At 34.1% G+C, this 26,971-nt stretch overlaps 5 protein-coding genes and 1 long non-coding RNA gene across 18 annotated transcripts in view; 1 reads left to right on the top strand and 5 right to left on the bottom strand.

Annotated features, from left to right (window-relative positions):
* The window catches only part of LOC115240516 (regulator of telomere elongation helicase 1 homolog), a 4,994-nt gene extending 2,384 nt beyond the window's left edge, over positions 1-2,610 (top strand). The window contains 7 exon segments of the mRNA XM_029815717.1: positions 3-106; positions 173-335; positions 411-668; positions 759-998; positions 1,084-1,548; positions 1,622-1,766; positions 1,899-2,610. Of these exon segments, the coding sequence (XP_029671577.1) occupies positions 3-106; positions 173-335; positions 411-668; positions 759-998; positions 1,084-1,548; positions 1,622-1,766; positions 1,899-1,993 (1,470 nt within the window). The 3' untranslated portion in view covers positions 1,994-2,610.
* On the bottom strand, positions 500-2,738 carry LOC115240519. 2 transcript variants are annotated; one of them, XR_003884785.1, is made up of 3 exons: positions 2,686-2,738; positions 1,406-1,458; positions 500-638 (listed from the first exon to the last, which is right to left on the bottom strand). It is a non-coding gene; the product is annotated as an uncharacterized LOC115240519 (long non-coding RNA). The 2 variants fall into 2 exon arrangements; XR_003884786.1 differs by having other exon boundaries at positions 2,603-2,715.
* A 2,454-nt stretch (positions 2,739-5,192) lies between these two features.
* Positions 5,193-6,047, bottom strand: LOC115240523. The gene is made up of 3 exons (XM_029815729.1): positions 5,840-6,047; positions 5,531-5,697; positions 5,193-5,468 (listed from the first exon to the last, which is right to left on the bottom strand). Exons 1-3 carry the CDS (start codon positions 6,016-6,018, stop codon positions 5,221-5,223), a joined length of 594 nt encoding a protein of 197 aa, XP_029671589.1. The 5' UTR covers positions 6,019-6,047; the 3' UTR covers positions 5,193-5,220.
* A 185-nt stretch (positions 6,048-6,232) lies between these two features.
* On the bottom strand, positions 6,233-9,908 carry LOC115240522 (T-complex protein 11-like protein 1). 5 transcript variants are annotated; one of them, XM_029815724.1, is made up of 9 exons: positions 9,666-9,904; positions 9,376-9,556; positions 9,057-9,176; positions 8,650-8,778; positions 8,215-8,509; positions 7,605-8,126; positions 6,880-7,064; positions 6,571-6,737; positions 6,233-6,508 (listed from the first exon to the last, which is right to left on the bottom strand). In XM_029815724.1, the coding sequence occupies exons 2-9, from the start codon at positions 9,384-9,386 to the stop codon at positions 6,261-6,263; spliced, it is 1,677 nt and encodes a 558-aa protein (XP_029671584.1). In that variant the 5' UTR covers positions 9,387-9,556; positions 9,666-9,904; the 3' UTR covers positions 6,233-6,260. The 5 variants fall into 5 exon arrangements, with proteins under 5 accessions (XP_029671584.1, XP_029671588.1, XP_029671587.1 ...); XM_029815725.1 differs by having other exon boundaries at positions 6,261-6,508; positions 9,662-9,908; XM_029815726.1 differs by having other exon boundaries at positions 6,261-6,508; positions 9,676-9,908.
* A 732-nt stretch (positions 9,909-10,640) lies between these two features.
* LOC115240509 (catalase) lies at positions 10,641-19,341 on the bottom strand. The gene is made up of 8 exons (XM_029815703.1): positions 19,112-19,341; positions 14,312-14,486; positions 13,938-14,079; positions 13,091-13,241; positions 12,759-12,938; positions 12,471-12,662; positions 12,149-12,385; positions 10,641-11,645 (listed from the first exon to the last, which is right to left on the bottom strand). The coding sequence occupies exons 1-8, from the start codon at positions 19,172-19,174 to the stop codon at positions 11,244-11,246; spliced, it is 1,542 nt and encodes a 513-aa protein (XP_029671563.1). The 5' UTR covers positions 19,175-19,341; the 3' UTR covers positions 10,641-11,243.
* Positions 19,342-22,223: 2,882 nt separating this feature from the next.
* LOC115240497 (JNK-interacting protein 3) overlaps positions 22,224-26,971 on the bottom strand; it is an 11,743-nt gene continuing 6,995 nt past the window's right edge. For 3 of the 8 annotated variants that reach the window (XM_029815677.1, XM_029815679.1, XM_029815678.1), the window contains 6 exons: positions 25,869-26,797; positions 25,463-25,682; positions 25,080-25,365; positions 24,807-25,004; positions 24,626-24,715; positions 22,224-23,836 (listed from right to left, as the gene is read on the bottom strand). In XM_029815677.1, the coding sequence (XP_029671537.1) occupies positions 23,700-23,836; positions 24,626-24,715; positions 24,807-25,004; positions 25,080-25,365; positions 25,463-25,682; positions 25,869-26,797 (1,860 nt within the window). In that variant the 3' untranslated portion in view covers positions 22,224-23,699. The other 5 variants (XM_029815680.1, XM_029815682.1, XM_029815683.1 and 2 more) reach the window with 4 other exon arrangements.

Here is a 26,971-nt window from a genome sequence, read left to right as displayed (position 1 = left end):
CGGTTCAGCTGGAAAATCCGCACATTGTAACAAAACAACAAGTATGTGTTGGTGTTCTTAGTCAAGGTCCAGATAATCATCCGCTCAATTCGTCCTACAACACGAGGTAAATACTATTATACATAGCGTGACGTAACTCTTTTATTATATTATCATATTTACATCTTCATAGAAATGATCCAAAATATATCGCATCTCTTGGAAGAACAGTATATAACTTTAGCTGCATCGTCCCTCACGGATTGTTGATATTTTTTCCATCGTATCCGATCATGAAAAAATGCAGAGATGAATGGCAGAATATGGGTTTGTGGACACAAATTGCCGAACGTAAGGTAAGCAATATTTAACGTGTTACAAAGTAATGTATTTCGTGATATAATACGGTATATTAATAATTCTGGATATAGCCCATTTACGTAGAACCCAACTCAAAAGACGGATTTGTCAACGTGATGAACGAGTACTATCAAAAAATTAGAGATCCGTCTTGCAAGGGGGCGGTTTTCATGGCGGTGTGCAGAGGAAAGGTCAGCGAAGGTCTGGATTTCGCTAATGCAAATGGTAGGGCTGTATTAATCATTGGTCTTCCATTTCCGCCCTTGAAGGATCCGCGAGTTATGCTGAAGCAAAGATATCTGGAGGAAATAAGGACAGCGGAGAAAGAAGTATAAATCACACATTCGTTTAACTTTGATAAAAAATAATCACACTCTAATGATCTCTAATAAGAATAATGAACAACATTTAATATTTAGAGTTTAACCGGGCAAGAATGGTATCAGCTTGAAGCGTCACGAGCCGTTAATCAAGCTATTGGCAGGATAATAAGACACAAGAGTGATTATGGCGCCGTGATACTCTGCGATTGTAGATTCGAAAATCCAAATTTTAAGAAACAATTATCCGCTTGGCTTAGGCCGTACATAAAGAAGTTTACGAATTTCGGAATGATCACGAAAGAGTTACGAGAATTTTTTAGAAATGCGGAAAATATTGCAAGTTTTTATTCTAATTAAATGCGATTAGAAAAAAAAATATTACGTGCTTAATGGTCTATTCTAATTTGTGACAATTTCACAGCTGCCACAACCTGATAACATCATTCGTGCACAATATGGGAACGAAGATATATCGCTGCCTGCCGTAGGCGCTACCTTTGAAACAACATTACCTCATTCTCTAAAACAAAAAGCACAAAACAACCTTATGACAGAAGAGACTAAGAATAGTTTTGCCATAGATATGTATTTAGATGGAAGTATAAAGGACAAAGGAAAATCGGTGAAGCCACAATCTGCGATTAATTTTAATTCTTGCAAATTAAAAGACAGTCAGAGTACATGCGAATTGGCAAAACATGTTGACGAACCAACTGCTAAAAGGAGGAAAATCAATATTTTACCGTCCGGAGTTGATGCATATTTTTCTGCTCCCTCAACCTCTTCGTCAACAGTTCTAGAAAGTAATTATGTAAATATCATACAAAACATCAAAGAAGCGAATAAAGATGATAAGAAGACATTGGGAAAACAATATTTGAAAGATGTAAGTATATAAAAGCTCAATAATATTTATAGAAGGAAATTATGCAATATTTAAACGTAAATAATACTTTTAGGTGAAACGGGCGTTATCAGCGAATGATTATAAAACATTTGCAACTATGATACAAAGCTATACACAAAATGGTGATTTTGACGAATTATTGAAAACATTGTCAAGTTTATTTCCACTGAGCGGGAAATTACAACATTTATTTATAGGTAAGTTTGTCTTTTACAGATCGATAAAATGAAGAGGTGACATGATAAGAAAAACAAACATCATATAATCTTTAGAATTGCACGTGTGAAGTAGAGAGAACAAATTCACTCAAAAAATATTTTTGTTTTTAGGATTTCAGAGTTTTCTAAAAAAACAACATATTGAAATTTTTGAGAATTATATAAAAAATAAAATGGTCCTTTCAATTTGCAGTATTAAAGAATAGTGGATGCTAAGAGAATATTGTACATAGTTTTATTTATTTAATTTAAATTTATGTGTTTCTTTTTTTAAAGATTATTTTTTTTTGTACAGACTAATAAAAGATTAAGAATCTTACCGTGTTTTGTAATAAATATTTTATTTAAATTTATATTATTTATATGAAATTTTGATTATATTTTATGCTGGAATGTAAAAATGGTGCCGGTATTATTATAGTGAGATCAAGAAAAAGTTCAAAAATATAAAATTAATAAAATTAAATAATCTTTTTTTTATGCTTTTGTGATAATAATATAAAATTGGCTTTAGCAATTATATAGGAATGATATGATACTCGATATATGTGTGATAAAATATTAAACATATTTATATGCATACTTTGTTATATATGCACTTATATTACACACGATAACGCGTATTTTATAATCAGATATATATTAAAATTTATACAAAATATTTTTGTTAAAAAATACAAGATAAATAAGAAAAAAATATTATCATATATCATTAATTTCATTAAAATTAATATATCATACATAATTTTTATGTAAACTCTAAGTAATGCATATATAAGGCATTATAGAAAAAAGAAAGAGCATAGCTGTTTTACTGTTCATCGTTAATGATGTGGTTAGTGAATCATAATACATATAGATATCTCTCCTATTTTTTGTTAAATATATATATATATACACAGGGCGTCCGGTAAAGATTGTGCCAACGCTTGTGAGCGGGTAGAGCACAGTAAACTGAACAGAAAAGTCCTGTAACATTTTTTTCTGTAACGTTTAATAAAGGAGTTATTATTGAGTAAAATCTACCAGCACAGCGCATCGCGTCTTGAATTAATTACAATGTATATTTTTATCTATATATGTATATATTTTATTTCTTAATACATTTTTAAAACCTTTTTTAAATATTTTAAATGTAGCCGGGTACTAGCGCCTCTTTTTATTTGTATGAGATACTTTACTGATGCTGTATTCCCGCACATGCGCGTACCCGGTCCCTAATCGGAACACTGACTACCAAGCGGGCGGCTCACCGATGTACGACCTTATGTCCCCCTCGAAACCATACAACTTTTGTCTGAAACATTTTTTTTCTAAAATGCATTGTTTACGAGATATTTGACCGTTTCCAGACTTTTCTAACACCCTGTATATATGTATGTATGTATACAGGGTGTCCGAAAATTCGCGCAACACCCTTCAAGGGAAGGCCGGGCGCACGTCGGTGAGTCGCGCGCCTAGTAGTGTGCGGCGGCGCACACTTCGCAGCGCGGGCTCACTGACGTGCGCCCGGCTAAAGGTTGGCGTAGATTGGCCAGACTTTACTCAATAATAACTCCTTTATGAAGCGTTATAGAAAAAAATGTTACAGGACTTTTCTGTTCAGAATAACACCCTCTACCTTCCCTTAAAGGGTGTTCCGCGAATTTTCGGACACCCTGTATATATGTATATATATACAGCCTGTCCTACCAAAAGTGGCCAATCCCTTTTATCTTTTAAACTAAAAGAGATAGACCATAACAAACAATATCAAATTAAATGGTTCAAACTGAACTCTATTGAGCATAGTGGTTGCTTCCAAAAGCTATCTGCGTTAGAGAACAGAGAGGTATGCATAATTTTTTTATAATACGAACTTTTCGACATGAAAAAAGTTGTAGCGCTGTTTAAAACGAATACAACAATGTCTGATATAATGTAAATATTTTACATATTATACGAGTTTTATCAACTTGAATTAATTGCGGGCGACGGCTACCTTTTCATTTTCAGTCCTGCGGATTATGATTATATAACAATATGACATATGTCAATCTCTAATGCACGAGTCAGAAGTTGGCCATAAGTTAGTAGGGCAGAAAACGCGTAAGCAAATATGCTATAATAGAAGAATAAAGCTAAGCGATATGCAGTACGTAGTAAGCGAGCGATTAAAAAGAGAGATACAGAGAGAAACAGAGTAAGCTTATGATCGAGAGAAAAAAGATATTAGAAATTGCGATAATGTTAGGCCCTGCGCACAATAGAGAAAATATTAGGAATAGGAATAAAATATTAAATATTAGGAGGAGCAATTTGGAATTATTTTACTTCAAACAAGGGAACGGAATGGATTAACGCATAATGAAATAAAAAAATAAAAATTAGAAATAATTAATCCATTCCGTTTTCTTGTTTGAAGTAAAATAATTCCAAATTGCTCCTCCTGATATTTAATATTTTATTCCTATTCCTAATATTTTCTCTATTGTGCGCAGGGCCTTAGTGCGCACATGTATATTACTCTCTCACGCATGAATTAAAGTTTGGTAATTTATCAATTAATTATTGTATATAAAGCAGTAAAAATATATTGTGATATTGTCTCATTTCAATATATGGAACACAATGCAAAAGATTGCGTTTTCTATTATGTATGTTTTAAATAATTATGTTGGTAATGACAGAACTAAAATTATCGACAATTTTAGTTCCTCTCAGATGAGGGCGCAAACCCGTCGGAGTTCGGCCGTAGCTTTAGGATCCCCTTAAGAGCAAATGGGAATTGCCCATTTCGTTACTCCCGGTCTTTACGTCACTAAAAACAGTATACTCTCCTACTCCTACAGCCTTGTTACTGCCATTGTAGACGACGCATAACATTATATCATACATTGTTGTATTCGTTTCAAACAGCGCTACAACTTTTTTCATGTCGAAAAATTCATATTATAAAAAGATTATGCATGCCTCTCCGTTCTTTAACACAGCTTTTGGAAGCAACCACTATGTTCACAAAAAAGTTCAGTTTGAACCATTTAATTTGATATATATTTGTTACGCTCTATCTCTTTTAGTTTAAAAGATAAAAGGGAGTGGCCACTTTTGGTGAGACACCCTGTACATATATATATATAATTTGCGGATATCTCATATATTATACACAATTAAATGAACATAAATATGAAAAATGACACCCGTATCTCTATAATATAGCATTCGAAAAAGAAAAATCCATCATATCGCTAGTAAAAGAGATGCACAATGAATATGGATGCAATTCGATGCTTATCATCTGATTTGTATTAAGAAAAATTTATATAATCGACTGAAGCTATAAACAATCTCGATATAATCGTGCATATCTCAGAACAAGAGGCATAGCAAGATTCGCGAAGATATATTAATATTATACGTGTATAATTTCACTTTTTGTCTCTATTTCCATTTTTTACAATTCCATGGTATGTGCTTCATGCATCTCCTTGTTATTGTCAACATCATTTTTCGCAAACGCGTTTGCGACAATATCCTGGTAATATTCACCAAATACGCTACGATTATGCGAGATAAGTATTACAAATCGAGCAGCGATGGCCGTTAATTCTTCTTGCAGCGAGGAGAGACCTGGCGGTACTTGTTGGGGCGCAACAGATTGCGTCTGAATGATTTTCTGCAGGAATTGTCTAATTCGCAAACCTAAAACGATATTTATTAATAGCCCAAAGCGTTAATATCGTCAAACTGATTTTTATACTTACTGACAAGATATCTGATCTTATGTTTTGTATCTACAAGATCGGCTATCTGACCCTCCAATAATGTTTCTAATTCTGGAGACAACTCGGGAGCATCGACTTCCCGTAAAGTCGCTTTCACATCTTCTTTTACTTGAAGTACAATATTTGGCATCGCAGCTTCCAAATCCCTGTAGCGGTAGAATTGTATTAATAAATTCTGAGTATAATATTCTGAGCTAATAAAACCATAAAGTTTGTAGAGAAAAAAAGCGAATGATTAATATATTTTATTTATAATTATGATTCGTCTTCAATTATGGCTGAACATACTTGTTGGAATGTACAGAGTCCAACAATGCATTCAAGTGCTCCTTAATATTCTTCTTAAAACTTGAAATCCCGTGAATCGGCGCACCGATTGTATTATTAACCAACAATATTACAGAACCGATGACACTCAATCTACTGGTTATGTCGCGCAATTCCAGAATTCTTCCTTGATCCAGCATCAATGTCTAAATAAAACACGCCTAGCTTGTAATAAATCAATAGAGATATAAATAGAAAAAAAAATGTTTCTTTTTAAATAAAAAACGTTTTATGAAAAAAAGACAACAAACCTCGTCTTTTTTTTTTTTAGATTTTTAATATCTTTATTTTTTGATAAGCTATAAACAATCTCGATATAATTCGCGAAGATATATTAATATTATACGTGTATAATTTCACTTTTTGTCTCTATTTCCATTTTTTACAATTCCATGGTATGTGCTTCATGCATCTCCTTGTTATTGTCAACATCATTTTTCGCAAACGCGTTTGCGACAATATCCTGGTAATATTCACCAAATACGCTACGATTATGCGAGATAAGTATTACAAATCGAGCAGCGATGGCCGTTAATTCTTCTTGCAGCGAGGAGAGACCTGGCGGTACTTGTTGGGGCGCAACAGATTGCGTCTGAATGATTTTCTGCAGGAATTGTCTAATTCGCAAACCTAAAACGATATTTATTAATAGCCCAAAGCGTTAATATCGTCAAACTGATTTTTATACTTACTGACAAGATATCTGATCTTATGTTTTGTATCTACAAGATCGGCTATCTGACCCTCCAATAATGTTTCTAATTCTGGAGACAACTCGGGAGCATCGACTTCCCGTAAAGTCGCTTTCACATCTTCTTTTACTTGAAGTACAATATTTGGCATCGCAGCTTCCAAATCCCTGTAGCGGTAGAATTGTATTAATAAATTCTGAGTATAATATTCTGAGCTAATAAAACCATAAAGTTTGTAGAGAAAAAAAGCGAATGATTAATATATTTTATTTATAATTATGATTCGTCTTCAATTATGGCTGAACATACTTGTTGGAATGTACAGAGTCCAACAATGCATTCAAGTGCTCCTTAATATTCTTCTTAAAACTTGAAATCCCGTGAATCGGCGCACCGATTGTATTATTAACCAACAATATTACAGAACCGATGACACTCAATCTACTGGTTATGTCGCGCAATTCCAGAATTCTTCCTTGATCCAGCATCAATGTCTAAATAAAACACGCCTAGCTTGTAATAAATCAATAGAGATATAAATAGAAAAAAAAATGTTTCTTTTTAAATAAAAAACGTTTTATGAAAAAAACAACAAACCTCGTCTTTTTTTTTTTTTTAGATATTTAATATCTTTATATTTTGATTACTGCAAATTGTTTTTCCATTTTATTTAACTTTTTAAATATGATAGATTTGAATTAACCATTATTATTTTAAATGTAACTTGCATTCCAATTGGCTATATAGTTATGTAATTACTATTTTTAAATAATAAAAATTTGTGTTATGCATCTAATTGAAAATTATCCGAATCATGTAGAATTTGATGTAATAACTTTAGTTTTTTTTTTTTATTATGTTAACAAAAAAATATAAAGAAAAATAATATTATATTTAAAAAATAATGAAAAAAGCAAAATTTGTTTTTTTTTCAACTGTTTTTTTCTATTAGAAACAAAATCGTTTTTTTACATCTCTACTTATCAAGTAACATAAAATTCCACATATTTTTCGATAAAAAAATTAATCCATACTTCGGCAATTGGATTGAAATCCCATTCCAGGAGATCGAGATACGCCTCTGTTACTAGAGAATGAGTGATTTGTCTTATGTTACTGGTATCGCTGCTCGATGAACTCGCGATCTTCTCCGGATCGAAATGTCTCAGTAACCATTTCTCCGTGTTTTGCAGACCGTTTGAATTAATCTTTAAAAATTCGGCGAACTTTGCCTTCTCATATTCGACACTCAAGGCGATGATGCTCGGCCTCATCATTGTGATGGTAAAATTCGCCAAGTCCAATCTCATTAACTGCAACAATTCCATGACACCTTTGAACGTCTCGATTATGTCCACCTGCTGCGAGAGCTCTTTGATCTTGTCGTCTCTGACCGGCGCGCAAATCTTACTCATAACAGAGATTATGTACTGCGCATAATGATGAAAATCTAATACACCTTTCTCCGCTTGCTGTTTGATCAAATCTAGATCGAGCACTTCTCTGATATTTTCTTTGATTCTGGAATTTTGCGGCGGTACAAGCTCGTCCAGGGACTGAAATGAATAGAAAATATATTGTTAGGCGATATCTGACATTTCCTTTTCGATTTGTCGCAAAAACGAGAAGAAATTATATAATTACTTCTTTAATCTCTGTCAACAAAATCAGTGCGTGCGAATAATCTGGCGGGTCTTCGGCTAACTTCTTCGCCAACAGATTCCAAAAAGCTTTATGCATTATTTCCTTTACTCGCCTATGAAAACTACCGTCTTCCGGTTCCAATTTTTGCAATTGAAAATTCTTATCTACCGCGATTTCATGCGCTAAGGCCATATTTTTCATTCCATTAGCAGTTTTTATAATTTCATCAAAAGACACAAATTTCGGTGGCGACGCTCCCGTTAATCCTCCCAACATAAAATTTGGCATTAGTTGTCTGTTAACGCAAGAAATAAAATATGTATAATTAACATTAGTTGAAATAAATATATATAATTAACATTAGTTGAAAACTCATTAGTTGAAGACTCAACTATTATCATTTTTATGTCTTTACTATAAATTTTAGCTACGCACCTATTTTGCTCTTCATTTTGCGTTTCATTTTGCTCATTTGTATGTACATTATTATCACAATTCATTGATGTACCAGCATCATCCGCATTATGTTGTTGTTCATCTTCTTCATTCTTCATTTTTTGATTGCTAAATAATCATAAAACAATAAATGGAATTTTATTTAATATTAAAGACAAACGGAGCAACGAGAAAAAACTCACAAACCAAATGTTTAAAAAAGCTGTTAGGAACATACATTATTAATAGAAATTACTTCAAAAATATAGTACATATAGTTTTTAATTGTTAACACTTCACTAATTGTTTTATTGATGAAAATTGTTCTCTGATTAGTAAAACAGTAAATGCAAATCTCTTATAAATATTTTGCACTGTTTTTTATCAGAGAAAACTAATAAACTGACCGATATAAGATAGCAGGGATAAAATTTAATAGTGCCACGGGTCTTAATAACTTGTGACTAAAGAAAAGACAGCAAAGGGTTACACCCCATATTACTTCGGCACCGACCAAAACTTTGTTCCTGACAAAACATCATTCAATTATACACATCGAGATCTTCCAATTACTCTTTATAGTGATTGATAAATATCAACGACAACAATACAAGGATAAATCAATCAATGCACAAAAGAACAATATATTGAAAAAAAAAAAGAATATTTGTAAGATTCTATTTGCAGATAAAACTCTTGTGCATAATAATATATAAATATATATACCTGTCTGTCATAGAGTTGGATGTCAATGTGTGTATATAAATAATTATTTAAAAGATTAGTCGTAACATGATCTGCGTCCACACGAGAGGAGAAGCTGTTCCGAGTACGCTTTTGAAGGAACAGAAGGTCAGAGAGCCTACTCTATAAAAAGAACACCCACAATTTGCGCTGCGAGGGGAATCTGCAAAGACAACGTGACTGCATTTTCACTTCCCATTATTTTTTACCAAAGAAAAAAATAATAATAATTGGTCGCGCAGGTTAATCGTGCGCGGTTGACAGTTACATACGAAGAAAGACCTTCTCGGAAGAGAGCTTCAAGTACGTCGACGCATCGGATTTATCTGCAAACGCGTACGTTTGTTGACAGCATCCCGTGACGGGGATGGGATATGGGATTCGTGAAGCGAACAGCTGTGCTGTAATTGTATGTGTATGCACCTACAGCATCTCGGGCTGTGTTCCGATTCCCCACCCGGATGCACCCGATATTATAGTATACGTGACATATACTATAATATCGGGTGCACTCGGTTGAAAAATCGGAACACAGCCTCGGATGAGGAATTTGGCCGGAAGTGTCACGCTGCAAAGCGCGCATTTAAACGTACGTAACGCTTATTTATTGTTGGAGAATCTGTTCTTTCGAACTGCAATTTACTTCGTTTACACTAAATATTGAAGAGAGAGGAAACGAAAAATTATAAAAAATTTTTGACATTTTTTTATAGCAATTTTAAAATTTAATTTAATTTAATTTAAATTGAAATAAAATAAAATAAAGTTTGAATTGAAATAAAATAAAATTTGAATTAAAATTAAATAAAATTTGAATTGAAATTAAATTTTTGGATTAAAATTAAATTAAATTTGAATTAAAATTAAATTAAATTAAATTTGAATTGAAATAAAATTAAATTTGAATTGAATTAAAATTAAATAAAATAAAAATTACCTTTTAAAAAATAAGATTATTCCTTTTTACGCACTTATACTTTAATTATCGATTAAAAGATGATGAAAAGGATGAAGACGGTATCTCTCACGAAACTCTCGGTTCGACTTCAAAATGACGGATAAAAGCGGATGTGTTTTGAATGCAGTTTAAATGCAGTCGAAATAGCTATGTTGCCACAAGTTACCCTAATTGGAGGTATGACTCATTTTGCTGTCTACCTTGAGAATTCACGCGAAGGTAAAAGATCTTCCAATCCTTTTGTTCGCAGACAAAAGCCACGGAAATGATAGAAAAACGCTGCGATATATATAATGCATCTGTATAGCAATTTTAAATTTTATTTACACATAAATTCCCATCACAAATGCGTTTTTCCTTCGAAAGAATCACCAGGCTTAAAAAATACTCATTTACAACATTAAAATCGACAACGGTTGTAGCAAAATACGGTAGAAAATGGTAAAGAGTAGAATAATGCATTTTTTTTTTCCTTTTCATTCTCCTTGAATAGGCAAGATACATATTCATCTTATGTAAAAGGCACCATAGAATAGGTTCGCACCTACACCCTCGTAAAGTAGTAATTAGCGTTACAGGGAGAAATAACTCCAGGATGAAAAAAATTCGATAATTAAAAGCAATATATAACATTGCGGAAAGAAATATTTTCAGTAACAATCTCTGATAAACAATATAAAATATTATATATTGTAAAATATATTACGTATTTAAGTAGCAAAAGCTACACCCCTAACAGCACGTATGTTCAAAAGATGTCTAGAGGTCATCCAGAGGATATGAAACATCCTGTGGATGTTCTCTGGACATCTTTTGAACATGTGTGTTGTTAGGGACAAGTTATAATACAACATTTCAGAGAGAAAGAGAAAGAGACAGATATAAATCCTCTTTAGAGATTGGCTGATTTTCCCAAGGCGTTGATCTGTATCCCGTATTTGCGCAAGCCCTCCGTCAATCTCTGAGCAAGATCGACGTCCACCCGGGCAAAGTTTCGCACGGCACGCTCCACGATGAACGGCGATGCGTTGCGCAGATTCCCAACCATGTTTTGCACCAATCTCTCCCTAGCAGGTTCGTCGAGGGTTTTCTTCCAGAAGATAGTGGCCTGACCGAAATCGTCCTCGTCCTCGGGATTGTAACGGTCCACGTCCCCGCTCACGTGGAACGGCGGCGAACGAACGGCCGGACACTCCCTCGGTCCGCAGAAGCTGTTTGGATAATAATTCGGCGCACTCCCGTGATTGTATACAGCCATGTTACCGTCTCGCTGATAATGCATCATGGAGATCGCCTATGGGATAAATAATTGCATTTTTTAATCTTTAGGAGATATATGTTTCAATAAATATTATATACTAATCAAATAATGTGATGTATGTTGATAAAAATATAGTAATATAATAATTTTTTTTTTATATTAATCAAATAGCAACCTTTGCTAAAAATATTATATAATTTGGAAATAATAAAATTTATCATTTCATAATATAAATATTATAAAGTGTGGAATCCCTAACAACATGTATGTTCAAAAAACATCTAGAGGTCACCCAGAGGATATAAAACATCCTGTGGATGTCCTCTGGACATCTTTTGAACATGTGTGTTGTTAGGGATATATATGTTACTTGGATAAAAAGTTTTTACTTCTTTTTTTTTTGAAGAAATATGAATAAAAATTATCACAAGTTGTGAAATAAATATAATGTAGGAAACGTGAGGTTCTCTATCGTAACTAGAAAAAAAAAATGCAAGGAATCAGATGGTTTATCCTGTCGCAAAACAAAGTGTTACCTTGTAAGGACAATTCACTGCCAACTGAAGATGATTCGGTCCCAAGCGATGCCTATGAGTGTCACCGTAAGCGAAAAGTCGACCTTGCAACATTTTGTCGGGACTCGGCTCAATACCAGGTATCATGTGCGCCGGATCAAAGGCCATTTGCTCCACATCAGTGAAATAGTTTTCGGGATTGCGGTCCAGTACCAGTTTGCCCACTGGTATTAGCGGATATTCCTTGTGAGGCCACACCTATAAGAGAAATTCGTATAATTTTCAAAAAGCGAAACTCTGCTTATAGAGTAGAATACCGATAGAAGCAAAGAGTAATAATTACCTTTGTCAAATCAAATGGATTCCACCTGAAGGTCTTCGCTTGGTCAGCGGTCATTACTTGGATGGAAAACGTCCAAGACGGATATTGCTTTCTAGCAATAGCATTGTAAAGATCTCTAATCGAGTAATCAGGATCGGAAGCGCTGAGATCGGCGGCTCTCTCCGCGAGGAGATTCTTGATCCCTTGATCGGTCTGTCGATTATCATCAAATATTCGTAATGTCTCAAAGAATTCTGATATTGATAGATCAAGCTATACTGCTATTTTTTTCTGATTTGAAATAAGAACCTTGTAGTGAAATTTGCAGTAGACTATTTCATTCTTGCAGTTGACTAATTTGAATGTATGAGAACCGTAGCCGTTCATATGGCGGTGTCCATCGGGAATGCCTCGATCGCCGAAGAGGAACATAACTTGGTGCGTCGTCTCGGGTCTGAGGGAAATGAAGTCCCAGAACATGTCAGCATCCTAAAAAAAAAAAAAAATTATTAGTATAATCTCTACTTCACAATATCATTTAACTTCCACATACGCTAATATAAAAAAAGCATTTTATACATAAATGCACTTGATCGTTGAATTAATTGGCTATCTGTATCGGCTATCACATTCAAACGGACCTTCAAGTGGGTTGCGGGATTTCTCTTCTGCGTATGTATGAAACTTGGGAAGAAAAGAGGGTCCTTAATAAAGAAGATCGGCGTATTGTTGCCAACGAGATCCCAGATACCCTCCTCGGTATAGAACTTTACGGCGAATCCACGCGGATCTCTGAACTCCTTTATTAAGCGTTATAGAAAAAAATGGTACAGGACCTTTCTGTTCAGTTTGCTGTGCTCTACCTGCTCACAAGCGTTGTCAAGGGTGCCTTGGGACACCCTGTATATATATACATATATATCTGAGAATATTTTTGCCTATTCATTTTATTATTATTTAATCTTTCACCACTCGAATTATGTATAGTTGCGTCAGTGAAGCACAATTCAGAGGAGTAATATGCAATTCTTGCAAAAATCATTTTTCCTCTATTGCACCACCGTTGAATGATGAAAAATCATTGTATTACGAAAAGTAAGTCGAGTGCAATATTCGCGTTGCGGACGCACGTAACCGCAGGAGCAATTCATTCGCTTTCTACTAAATGATAAAAGTATTGCGAACATTTATGGCGGAAACTGCATCATATTCACTCCAACGATGTACTCGTTAAAATAACTATTTATGTTAGCATTTTTTTTATTTTATATATAGGATATAATATTATATTATATTAATATATTTATTTTATATATAATATTTTAAATATTTTATATATGTTTGTGACATATATTTAAATGTATAAAAAGGCACAAATGAAAGGGCATACACATAGTTATCTCATCTTTTGAATATTTAAAACTTCTGCAGGTCAAAGTTTAATAATAATTCACACTACACTATCATGGCATTTTTCTTGCTTATTACCTGACAGTATCGGCAGAACCGCTTTCGCCACCGACTGTGGAGCATCTCACTGCGATGGGAGTCCTCTTTCCGATGCTGGAAAATATCTTGGCTTTGCAATACTTGCTGATATCGTGGGTGACTTCGAAGTAGCCGAACGCACCTGGAAAAGAAGAAAAAAATACGCGTGAAGTTAATTAATAAAAAATATAGACATAATATTTTAGTTGTCAATAAAAATAATAGATATAATATTTTAGTTGTTAATAAAAATAATAGATTATATAAATTATAATAAAAATTATAAGATTATAAAAATTATAAATTACGCAGGAAAATAATAGATATAATATATTAAAGTTGTGTGCGCACTATAAGAAATAAAGCAAGCGTACCGGCTCCCTTAGCGTGCACAACTCGTTCCGGGATCCTTTCTCTGTCGAAATGGGACATTTCGTCCAGGTAAACGAAGTCTTGCAGCAGCATGGGTCCACGAGGGCCAACCGTGAGGCTGGCCTTTTTCTCGGCGACGGGCGCTCCATTTGCAGTTAATAATACAGGTGCCTCATCCTGTGAAAAAGATAGTTGTACATTAATTATTCGTCGACTGAAAAAATTAAAAAGATAAGAAAAATAAAAAAAAAATTTATAAGAAAAGTCCTTCAGTCACGTCATATATTTTATATTTTGTTGTATAGTTCCTTTTATTAATTAGAGCAACATTTTTTAGAAACTGAAAGGCTCTGTGACACTTGTTGAATTTTAATTATTACAAACACACATAAATAATTAAGCGACATCTTAATCATTGTATAAACAGCCATATAAAATGTGTTACACAATCAGAAATCTTCTCGTGATTAGATCTTTTCTTCCTTTTCCAAAACGCAAGGCAGAAACCGCGACGGGCATGACGCCCTCTGTCACTATTCATTTCGCTAATGAACAAACTAGAAGTGAGTGCGCTTTTTATATGATAAAAATCGCGATAAAATCATAATATGATAAAAATAATCTCGTTCGTCGATCGTATAAACGTGCAGGATCCTCGCTCTTTCGACATCCTATCTATCATCTAAGAACCCCATTCGACGTCTTGTTACGGCAATTATCGTTGTGTCATAATCACATTGCTGTACCTTGCTCGCAATATTATCGCGGCGTGTTTTCTTTTCTTTAAATTAGAAAACGCTGGTTTTCTCTCGGACAAGCAATTGTTGCGAAAGCTTTTAGTAAAAAATTGGTAATTATTTAGTTTTATTATTTAGTTTTATTAGTTAATTAAAAACTTATCTTTTTATATAAAAAATAAACCGATATTAATCGCGAGAATTATCTTGCACAAATTATATTATATATTATCAACATATTAGATAATAGAAAATAATATATAATTCAAGATAATATATAAAATATTTAAAATTAAGATTTTCAAAATATTATAATATATTAAGAAACATTATTAAAATAATTATATATTTATAATATGTACATACACGTCTTAATGCGACCCGGGTACATTTTAGTTTTATTATTTAGTTTTATTAGTTAATTAAAAACTTATCTTTTTATATAAAAAATAAACCGATATTAATCGCGAGAATTATCTTGCACAAATTATATTATATATTATCAACATATTAGATAATAGAAAATAATATATAATTCAAGATAATATATAAAATATTTAAAATTAAGATTTTCAAAATATTATAATATATTAAGAAACCTTATATTTATAATATGTACATACACGTCTTAATGCGACCCGGGTACATCAAGTTTTTATACTTTGCTTTGGTGTAAATTTGTTTTATGCGACTTAGAGTTCACGAAAAATTTTCTTTCAAATTATACATCCTGTAAGACATACTTTGCAAATCAAAGAAATCCTAATCGCACTTAACATCAACAATATGATTTGATATTATAGTATATAACACCCTTAATAAACTCTATAATAGTGTAATTTGTGATATACTATTCAAAATAAGGTTTCTGTTAATAAAAATAAGATGCGTTTTAATTTTATGAAGAGAATCTGTCTATAACATTTCTATAAATACAAGATTGATTTTATGACAAATACTATTCAAATTACAAATCCTCACAAACTGAATTGCTTCTAAGTACTTGGCTAGTTAACTATTGATTCCATATTCAGTTTTTATTTTTTATTTTTAGGGTTATTTTTTAGGGGAAAATTATTTTTTAATTTTTTATTTTTTATGGGAAAATTATTTTTAAAGATAAAATTTTTTTCAAAGTTATTTTTTAGGGATAAATATTAAACTTTTTGTTGCGTACAAGTTTTTTTTTATGTATTAATGTTTAATAATGTTTTATCTATTTCTCTAATTTTAATTTAATTATTACACATTTTTATTTATTAGTTACTTTTATTATTTATAATTTATATTATTGGTTTTATATTTTTTTCTAATTTAATTTCTAATTCTACATTTATATTATACATTGAAGTCCAAGAGAATTTTTTCCTCTTATCATTTCAACGTTCAGAAAGCCTTCATGCAGCAAGATTGTATGATAGCGCGTGCGATACGATTTCTACATCTATGCGTGTTGATTAGCGGAACGTCGCAGTTAATTTGCAGTTAATTTGCATGTTACGTTGACTACTTATTTTTTTTTTGCGAAGCGCACCTCTCGCTGCGCGATTTTATTGCACGCGAATAATATGCAACTTTTGCTTCGACATGACAGTGCATGTTATCTTCAAATTGTCGTCGTCGACCTAGTGCATCCAGTACGCATCTGCGTTGCTAACTTCTTCAGAATGTAAATTATATGCGAGTAAGCACAGTTTTTTTTTAAATGACCTGAATAAGTTTGACCTGAATGTTTTATGGCAAAGTGGCGCCATTTCACCGATACATCATATGGTGTCGCGAGATAAGTATTTATTTAAGCATTTTATTGATTTAATCTGATAGACGCGATTTTAAAAATACCGCTCAATCGGGATAATATTTAACTTATCCATATCTACGCTTCGTCACGCCACTATAACGCAATCGGAGTTTAGCTATTTTCAGCCGTATCTATTAAACATATATGTAATTTGTCGTGCAAAACAAATCACTTTGATCTAAGTAAAAAATATACAAACACGACATTAGCTCTTCAATCATCTTCGTAAATAGCGGAAAGCTGACAGCTAAAAGCTCTGTGATTTTTCGAGGATGATCTGCCGGAGAGAAAGAGAGAGAGAGAGACAAATTGCGAATCGCAATAAGAAAAATCTAAAATGCGTGGCGATAAATCACAATGTTTGTCGTGCTTTAAACGCTTTAAGATTCTGTAATTCTTGGTTCTTCCTTGGATTTTCAAACAATGAACCTCTTTGTATGTCAAATATATATTTCATAGACGGTGTAAAGGGCATCAACTAATGTATAAAAAAGGAAAGAATATCAAATAAATACGCCTTAGCTGACAATCAACAGTTGTGTGTGTCTGTATATAAATAAAACTAATTTCAAACATTTTCGCAAAAAAATGCACCAGCTGAAATTAGGATTTCTCACGTAAGAAATCTCATAAAATTTAAATAATTTTAATAAAAAAATATTACGAATTAAAAAAAATACGATGATTTAGTACTACAAAAGCGCTTGTGTGAGTTGACCCTAACAACATACAAATCTAGAGGATGTAAAGGTTGGGGGAAGTGATTGCAGTTTTAATTATTGATAGGTTTTGTATATAATAGACAGTATTTTTTTTATCCAACTTTTATTTCTGTTATATGTCAGAATATAGAAGAAGAGAGAAAATAGTATATTATTCTTGTATGCATATCATTTGAATTTTTCTCAAATAAATTACATATAAATAGATTTCCATTCTTATCATATCATATGTTTATCTTTTGAGCCCCGCATTACTAAGTAGAAACATAGAAACTAAGATTAGAATTCCGCATTATAAGTTTCAGTTATGTTTAATGCGGACAAGGTTTTTATACGATGTGCTACTGAGAGACCGGAGGCTATCGGAAAAATACTAGAAATTATGTTTGTATATACCAATACCTTACAATTAGACAGAGAGAGAGAGAGAGAGAGAGAGAGAGAGAGAGAATTGAAAAAATTACATTGATAAAATTCATTATATAATAGTGGATGTAGCGCTGTAAGTGTTTTGATTCTGTAAGCAGGATTTAGTTTACAATATATTATAAATTGTAATATGAATCCTTGTGCGTAAACTGGGTAAATATCATAAATCATCACTGTAATTGCACAGTTATGAATTGTGAATTTAGCCAAAAAATTACAGTTATTTACTTTAAGATCGATATTTATGAAATATTAAAGCAGAATATGAAATATTCTTCTTCAGACTTCTATATTTATGTTGATATTTTGAAAAATCTGATTTGAAATTACACGAGATTATTATTTTATTTCACAATGTCATAATGACGCAAACTGTTCGGTTTGATAATGATTTTTTGCTTAAGCAACAGAGAGGATTCAGAACGACAAAAGAACTGACTTATAGTTTTGTTCTCAATTTTGCGTCGTAAATATAATTAATTTAATAATGTACAACAAAATGTTCTACCGAAATGGAGTCAATATAATCAGCATTTTTAACAGCCAACAATGAGAGACATTTGTTTCTTCCTTAATTTCTTCCTTAAATATTTAAACATGTCAGAGATATTTTAATATATTATAATAGATAGAAGATTTCGCTAAATTAAGCTTCGACGAAGTACGTATACATATGTATATGTGTAGATGAATATTTCAAATGCGACAATTTTAAATTTTGGAATAATTGCATAGATAGAATTTTTATAATTATCAATATAAATATATATTTATATCCCGAAAAAAAATCCATACTCAATCAAATATAAATATATATATTTGTATATTGCGTGTAAAATTTGCATATATATACTTTCTTTCTCTGTATCTAGGAAAAGATAATAATAATAATTTTCGCTTTCTTTCTTTTCAGAAAAAGTTAAATTTGAAGAATTAAAAAAAAATTGTCTGTACAATCATACACAAATTTATATATTTTGTCGCGACCAAAAAGTTTAAAAATATTAACAAATTTAAAAATAAAAAAGTCAAGCGGGATCAATCGTATTCAAATATAAAAGCATTTGAGCACCGCTGTAATTGCGTATGGCACGCATGTTGACGATCTCTTACCTTGAGAGTCCTCTTGAAATTGTTCAGTTGTTCCGATGCCGGATCTCTTACCGGATGGTCCATTTTGCCGATCGATCTCTCGCAGCTGGATGCGCAGTTCCTGTAGTAGACAATCGAGCGAGGCGCGACGAAGCGGTTTTTCGAGATCTCACGACGACGTAGGAAGACTGGGTAACTGGTCGGCGGCGACGACGACGACGAGCTTTTATCGCGTTCGTACGAATGACGGAGGAGAACGGACCTCGGGTGGGAAGAATCGGCCTCGCGTCGACGAGGGAGGAGAGGCGATACCGTTCGAATGAAACGGACCAAGTCCGAACACACCTTCGGCATCCTTCGATTCTCGCGGGATTGAGATCTTGAATTGAAATCTCTTATTCAAAATCTTGGCGCGAAAAGTAGAGATTGCTTCTTCCGCACAAAAGAAATTCCCGAAGATGAGGAAGAAGAACAATCGTCTTCTCTTCTGCAAAAATAAACCCTGGATGGATGTTTTTATACGCTTCTTTTATATATTATTCTTTCGATTCTTCCTTTCGTGTAATTGTCAACAGGCCAGACCACCGAGCCAGACTCACCCCTGCTTTTTGTTTCTATATTCAAAAAATCTTTACACGTGAAACAATCTTATACAGGATATTCCAGATCAGGTCAATGAAACTTCAGAGTCTTATAGGAAATTGAATTTGGAACAAAAAAGTTTCTATAAACATAAGTTCGGAAATGCTTCGTTAAAAAGTTATAGTCAATAAACTCGGAAAAATCATCTTTTGATAATTTTTAAAAATTACTTTAAAACCCTTCATTCATTTGAAAAAAATAACAAAATAAATCTGATGGGTAATTAAATAACAAATTAAATTACGACAATTTCATTTAATTCTGGTAAGACGTTCAAAAGAAAATAAGCTCAAAACAACGAAAAAAGCTTGGAAAAACCTCCTTTTGATGGTCTTTGTGTAAATACTACATTCGTAGTGTAAACATTGCAAATGCAAACATAAAAATGTTCTTATTAAATTTTGATCATAATTATTTACAGAGATAATAATAATTGATAATAATTAATTACAGAGAGTTTAAAGAAATTTTTAAGGCTCTCAAGTGATATAACAAATTTAAATATTCGCTGGCTAGTAAGAGACAGACGCCGATTTAAAAAAAAAAATCGTAGTATAGGACCAAGTAAATTTCGTGCCCTGTGCACATAATCAGTTTCATAGAAAACTTAATTTTCTATAAAACTGACGCACTACCATCCGCGTCTGGCTCTTACTAGCCCGCGATTAATTACAGAGAGTTTATTAGCTATAACTTTTTAACGAAGCGTTTCCTATTATCTTTATAGGAACTTTTTTGTTCCAAATTCAATTTCCTATAAGACCCTAAAGTTTCATTGACCTGATCCTGTATGTAAGATTTAAGTGCCATGATGAACCGTTTTAAAAATCAATCATTGAAGATAGCTGAAGAATCCATGAAGCGCTGGTTGAACACTTCTGGTCAACGTAAATGAAAGAATAACAATAATCTTTATTATTACTGTGCAATAAAATGTTTACAAATAATATATTATTTGTGATTTGTACTTATATATATTGGTAATAAAAATGAAATGTATCATGAACAGTCAAATATGACGTTTATTAATTACTATCTTGATGTCTTAATCAATAATTCTGAACAGTCAAAGGAATAATGTCAAAATTATGTCACCGTAGACGTCAAGAAAACATAAAAATTTTATGCAATTTGATGTAATTTTGACAAACTAAAATTTGACCATATTTAGACATCATTTTGATTTTCCTGTTCTTCTTGGCATATAAGCATATCATTCTCGTGTGTTTTGGAAAGAGATGCGATTGATAAATAAGATAAATTGAATTACCTGTAAATTCTCAGGTGATGATATAATATACTTCAAAAGTTTTATGATTAGATTATCGAGAACGCATCACACACATTCTGTTCGTGGAAGGTGTCATTACAGATAACTAAACCGTCTACAAATGTAAGCAAAATTAAGCGAATAACTTGACAGCTTATTCCTAGGGGTTATATTTTGTTTAATAAAAATAGAACTTCACATCCCTCGCGAAGCTTCAATCACTCACTCTCTCTCTCTCTCTCTCTCTCTTTGCTACAGTTTGAAAATAGTTCAAGAAAATAGTAAAATATATGGATCGATCAATGGATCAATATATGTACACCTTTTTCTAATAGAAGATAAATTTGTAATCGTTCAACTATGCATTGTCTACAGAAATTACAGATCCAGCTGCAAAAAATAATTTCAGAAGAAATTAATAGATAAATATCTATAAAATGAAGAAAAAGAACAGACAAAAAAAGAAATTGTAAATTTTGCTATATATTTTAATCATGACACACACACACACACACACACACACGCACACGCACACGCACACGCACACACACACTCTTGCACACATATGCATTGTCTACAGAAATTACAGATCCAGCTGCAAAAAATAATTTCAGAAGAAATTAATAGATAAATATCTATAAAATGAAGAAAAAGAACAGACAAAAAAAGAAATTGTGAATTTTGCTATATATTTTAATCATGACACACACACACACACACACTTGCACACATACAGAATGTTCTAAAACCACCGGATATTCTTTCTCTGGAGACTATTTTTCTTCAGCGAAAATATCGAGGCGTTAATAATTTCCGAGCTACAATTGGAGAAGAAAAGCTTTTTGCAAACTAAATTTTGCGGAATCAACAAATTAACAAAATTACATTCTTCAATTAATTTCAAATAGAGTTTTTTATTTCAATAGAATTTTTTAATTTAAGATTTAAGATATATAATAGTAAAAATAGAAAATTTGCAAAAGATGATGACTTTCTCTTCACTGAGAAAAAAATCGATTCTAAATTGGCCAGAGCATCTGCTGTTAAAAAGAACGTCTGTTGATTTTGTGTGCGGGACATCTTGTTAATATAAATTATATAAATATTACTTTTCACATTTTAGAAAAAGCTAAAAGAAATTCAGGTCGCGCGATCTTTCGCAAATTTTTAATTCAGTGGAAGGATCGGATAGCTAAATCGCGAAATAAGATTTAGTTCTTCTGTAACTTTTCCGTTTATTAATGCCGTTACACAACACCACCTGAGCCAGGTACAATTCCGAGCTCGACATTAAAAGCCAGCTCGCCCGACAGTGCGTAGCTCTCTTATTGCACGTATCTAAATAGTCGAAGGATTGGGGAAATGTCATTTCGACATGGCGATTTACAAAATTCAATATCAATCCGGTTGTTATCTGACGACTCGGCCGAGAGCGGAAAAACACAAGAGCATATGCGTTCGAAGCATAATCCTCGTTGTAAATAATGTAAACAATACATAATTGGATCGTCGTCCCACTTCTTTGGCAGCGTACTAAAGAGTTGGAGTTATAAAATTGTAAGAATATAGAGAGAACAGGGGGGTGTCTTACTTATAAAATAACTCCGCTCGAAATTAAATAACGAATCTACACGCACGCACACACACACATGGGGCGCTATATAAACATTTTGTTGTTATTTACATCATTGATGCGTTGCATTCCTAATAAATGAATCGTGTAAATCGCAGAAAAGTTCTACGTTTCACCGGGCACGATTTGACAATGCTTGATCAAGAGAAGAGAGGAATATATATTATATATTAATTATTATTATATATAATTATATATATATATATATATTATTATCATTATATTGCGCTCAACACGACGTACGCGAATAAAATTGATTAGTCAGGAAAATAATATATTCTCTCCGACGGGGAAATTAATATTATGTTACATCTAAAAAGACTGCCTGAGATAGCACGCACCTTATTTCTTGTATATCGCGTGTATAAACGGCGAAATATTCTGCCTGTCTTTGACAGGTACATGCGCGAAGTACTTTGAACGGATATTTATTGCAGCAATGTAGCAAATGTCATACACGGCAGCTTCAAAACTCATCTCGCGACCTGCAATGTCGCCTTCGCATATTATCACAATTATCCGCAGAAAAATAACGCTCTCCCTCTCTTTCCATCACGTAAAACGTGAAATGAACATTCATCGCGAGAGAAAAACCTTTCGTAATTATTTAATTAAATAATTCGATCCTAAGTCGCGTACGATCCATACGTACGCAAGCTTTATAGGGATACGATTTAATTACAAGCGAGAATATTGGAGATTTTGCATCGAAACTGTGTGAGAGACTTCAGATTGTATCGATACGATTTACAGACTTCACTCAAGAATCTCGATTTGTAGACTTCACTTAAGAATCTTGTGAAGATAACTGCCCGGCGATTTAAAAAAAAAAATCGTCTCCGCTCTACTAATACGAAAAATTGTGATAATTATCTTGGGAATAATTAACATATTCTGTGTGCTACGATCTTTATATATCTATATCTAGATGTAAGTGTAGCACATTAGTTCGCAGCGAATATCAACGATTCACAATTTATGATCCATCGATGATCCGTCGACGACGGATGTAATGTTACGCTACACAAAGCTAGATCGTCCAACGAATCTGTTTCCTCTCTAGGCTAGCCGTTTATTGGCATCGGTAAGGGACACTGCACTTGCCACACAATCAGATGACTCTGCTCGCCGTGCTCCTCCGCTCCATTGTTAACCGTAGCGTTCGACCGGTCCATGCCCTCCTCCGTCTCTTCCCCATCACCTGTAAGAGTGATTATAAAATGTAAACGTTTCCACTAGAGCGAACGAATGTTCGAATGAAGGAGAGGACAGACATGAGTGGTGACATTTGTACACGACAGATGGAAAAGCCCAACCCCCAGAGAATAAAAGAAGTAATGCATGATTTACAATTGCATAAAGGGTCAGAGTGCTAGATTCTTCTCTTTAACAAGAGAAGCGAGAGATCGGAGATTTTGCATCGGAATTATGTGAGAAATACCAGATTGTACCGATAGAGAATTCTTCCTCTGAATTCGATCTTGAACACATTTAATGTTTGCACAAGCGCAATCTGTGTATAAACTTGATGTATATCCCACAGTAATTTACGTATATGTAAAAGATTATAGAAATGCTGTTGTTAGTGAACTTTATTGTATCGTGCAACAGTGGAAAATATCGTTCTATTAGTAAAGGATGCACCGAGGATTAATGACATGACGTTTGTCAGAATAGATAAAGAAATGGTAATTCAAATTGAGATATAGAAGTCGATCAAACTCTTCTTGCTTCTTTCTTTCTGTCTCTGGGGGCATACCTGACCATTTGCCACACAATTAGGTGTGTTGCCACATCACTCTCGTCTTCAGCCTCATCTGCTGAAATTACAATAATCTGTTATCCAAAGTGTGAGTCGTGACTCGGGAATCCTTACTGATTTTCGCACGGCAAAAGATAAAAGTTTATTCCATTTTTTACGCTACATTTTGATTTTATTTAAAACTTGTAATTAAGACCTCGCAAAATCACCAGGCAAAAATTTACTCACCGACTCTGAAATCGATATAACCCTCACCACCGGAGAGAACGAGCATCGCAGGTTGCGTCCCATCCGTCACCGCGCTCTGACCACCGTGACCTAGAAAAAGATTCGATATGAAATTATTTAAAAAAAAAAATCTCTCGTGTAAAAAAAATAATCGACGATACTCTGATTATTCGAAGCTTACCGGGTACAGCGACGAACATTTTGACGGCGTCTCTGTGTCCGTGAAAACTGAGCTGGGCATGGGCCATACTGCAATAGGGTATGAAGCTTCCCGGTGTGACACCTCGTTCCGACGCAAAGATCCTGACTCCGACGCCAGGTGCGTCGCCTTTATTACCGGCGGTCTGGACTCTGGACACCGCCATTGAACCGCCAGCGCCTGCAACAATATTATGAGAATATAACGAGTGTCAATTTCGTCGACATTGTCTGCCTCAAGTTGCTTCAAACTTACTCTCCGACAGCGGTACCGAGATTATCACTCCGTTGCCGGTGCCGATCCACAGCCTATTCGAGGAAATAAGCAGAGCAGTAATGCGTACGAAAGAAAATCCCAGTTTTCCCGTACCGAGCATCTTGCTGACGTACGGCTCTATGTCGACGTCTTGAAGATGTTGATAAGTATGAGCATGATAGAGTCTTAATGTTGAATCGAGCCTGATGCTGATCCATACGCCGTCGCCCAGCCATGCCAATTGCCGAACCTGAGACTCTCTGCGAGGATGTGCATCCACTGTGCACTGGAAAATAAGAATTTTATTAATTCATCAGAATTTCTTCTCTGTAATTTTTGCATGTTGATATCGCGGGTTGATGATGATATTGAAGTTTTTATACCTCAAGCGTCATCGAAATAGGATCAATCACGTGGATCTTGTTTCTGTATCCGCACCACACGGTTTTACCGCTGACTGCGGTCATGCATCTAATAGAGTGTTGAGGACTACCAAGCGTAATCACATGGTATTGAGACAGATCCCATTGTCCGTCCGCCCCTCGACGGAATATTGTTACAGTTCCATCCGCTAAAGCGACCAGGACTCGGCCTTGTACATGTCTATTGAGAAAAGAGGTTTTCATCAATCTCTCATCGGTAAAAGACTTATGCAGGTAAGTTAATTTTGATCAACCATATTTTCTAGAATTAAGATTATAAGTCGAAATTAAATAGATTAAGTTAAGGGATTTTATCGCTCGAGTTTTTGTGCATATCTGCTCGATCACTATTGGAAAAACTACGTACACGATAGCTAACGCTGCGTCCTTCAGTTTCACAGAATGTAAGCACACCGACCACTTGGCAACGGCCGAATGAACGAAAACCGCGCCATTCTGGGCTCCGAGCCACATGGTCGGTTGTATGGATGACATTTTCTCGATGGGTGTTTCCTCCTCGGCGACTTCCTCCTTCGTTTCCTCGTTCACGATATCTTTGTCATTCAATCGTATAGGATGCGCTTCTACGTTGCATCGTACAAAGTGTACCTTTCCCAGATTCGCGGTCTCGCTATCTATACTCTCCAGGCTCTGGGGCTCGTTCGTCGTGGAGTTCTGATCCGTCTCGGCAGTTTTCTCGGTAGTATTCTCGTTCGCCTGATCCTCCGATTGATTGTCAGATTCGTTTTTATTCTTATCAACTGCGGCATCGGTATCCGGATGATTCTTTCGACCGTTATTCTGCTCGGTGTTCTCGTTCGCATTCGTAACGTCCTCGTGACAAGCGCCGTTGTTGTTCTCGCTGTCGTTCGTCGTACTGCTGCCGTTTACCGAATTGCGAATAGAGTTCTCGTTCGAGGATTGCGCGTAATCGCTCTCCTTGGCACCGGGCACGCTCGCGATGCAGAGCAAGTGTCCCTGACAAACATTGAACACCTCGAGAATGTCTGCCGGATTGTTCGCGTCTATCACGGTGACCTTGGACATCTTTTGGGTCGAGGTGCAGATCCAGACGAGCGAACTCAACTGTTGCTCCCATCGTTCCGCTTCGAGCCGCCGGTTCTCGCTCTCCTGAAGCTCTTTGTCTAGATGTTCGACGGCGTCCTCAGCCTCCGTCTTCGCGTTGCCGATCGTCGTTTCCTGGGCCTCGGCGGCGTAAAACACACTTCCGCCGATCATGCATCCGCCGTCGCGCGTCTTACCGCCGCTTAGATTTACACCGGCGCCACACCAGATCTGATTAAAATTGAAATATTTGTCACTATAGTCAATAGTATTTAATACTTGATATTTTTTTTCTGTATTCTTTTAAAAATATAAATATAAAAAATATAAATATAATATAATAATAAATATAATAATAATAAATATATAATAATAAAAATATAAATATAAAATATAAATAAGAAT

The sequence above is a fragment of the Formica exsecta genome, unplaced genomic scaffold (genome assembly GCF_003651465.1).
Source record: "Formica exsecta isolate Colony F162 unplaced genomic scaffold, ASM365146v1 scaffold44, whole genome shotgun sequence".
Taxonomy (NCBI): Eukaryota; Metazoa; Arthropoda; class Insecta; order Hymenoptera; family Formicidae; genus Formica; species Formica exsecta.
The sequence above is the reverse complement of the archived record's forward strand: the minus strand, read 5'-3'. Positions and strand labels throughout refer to the sequence as shown.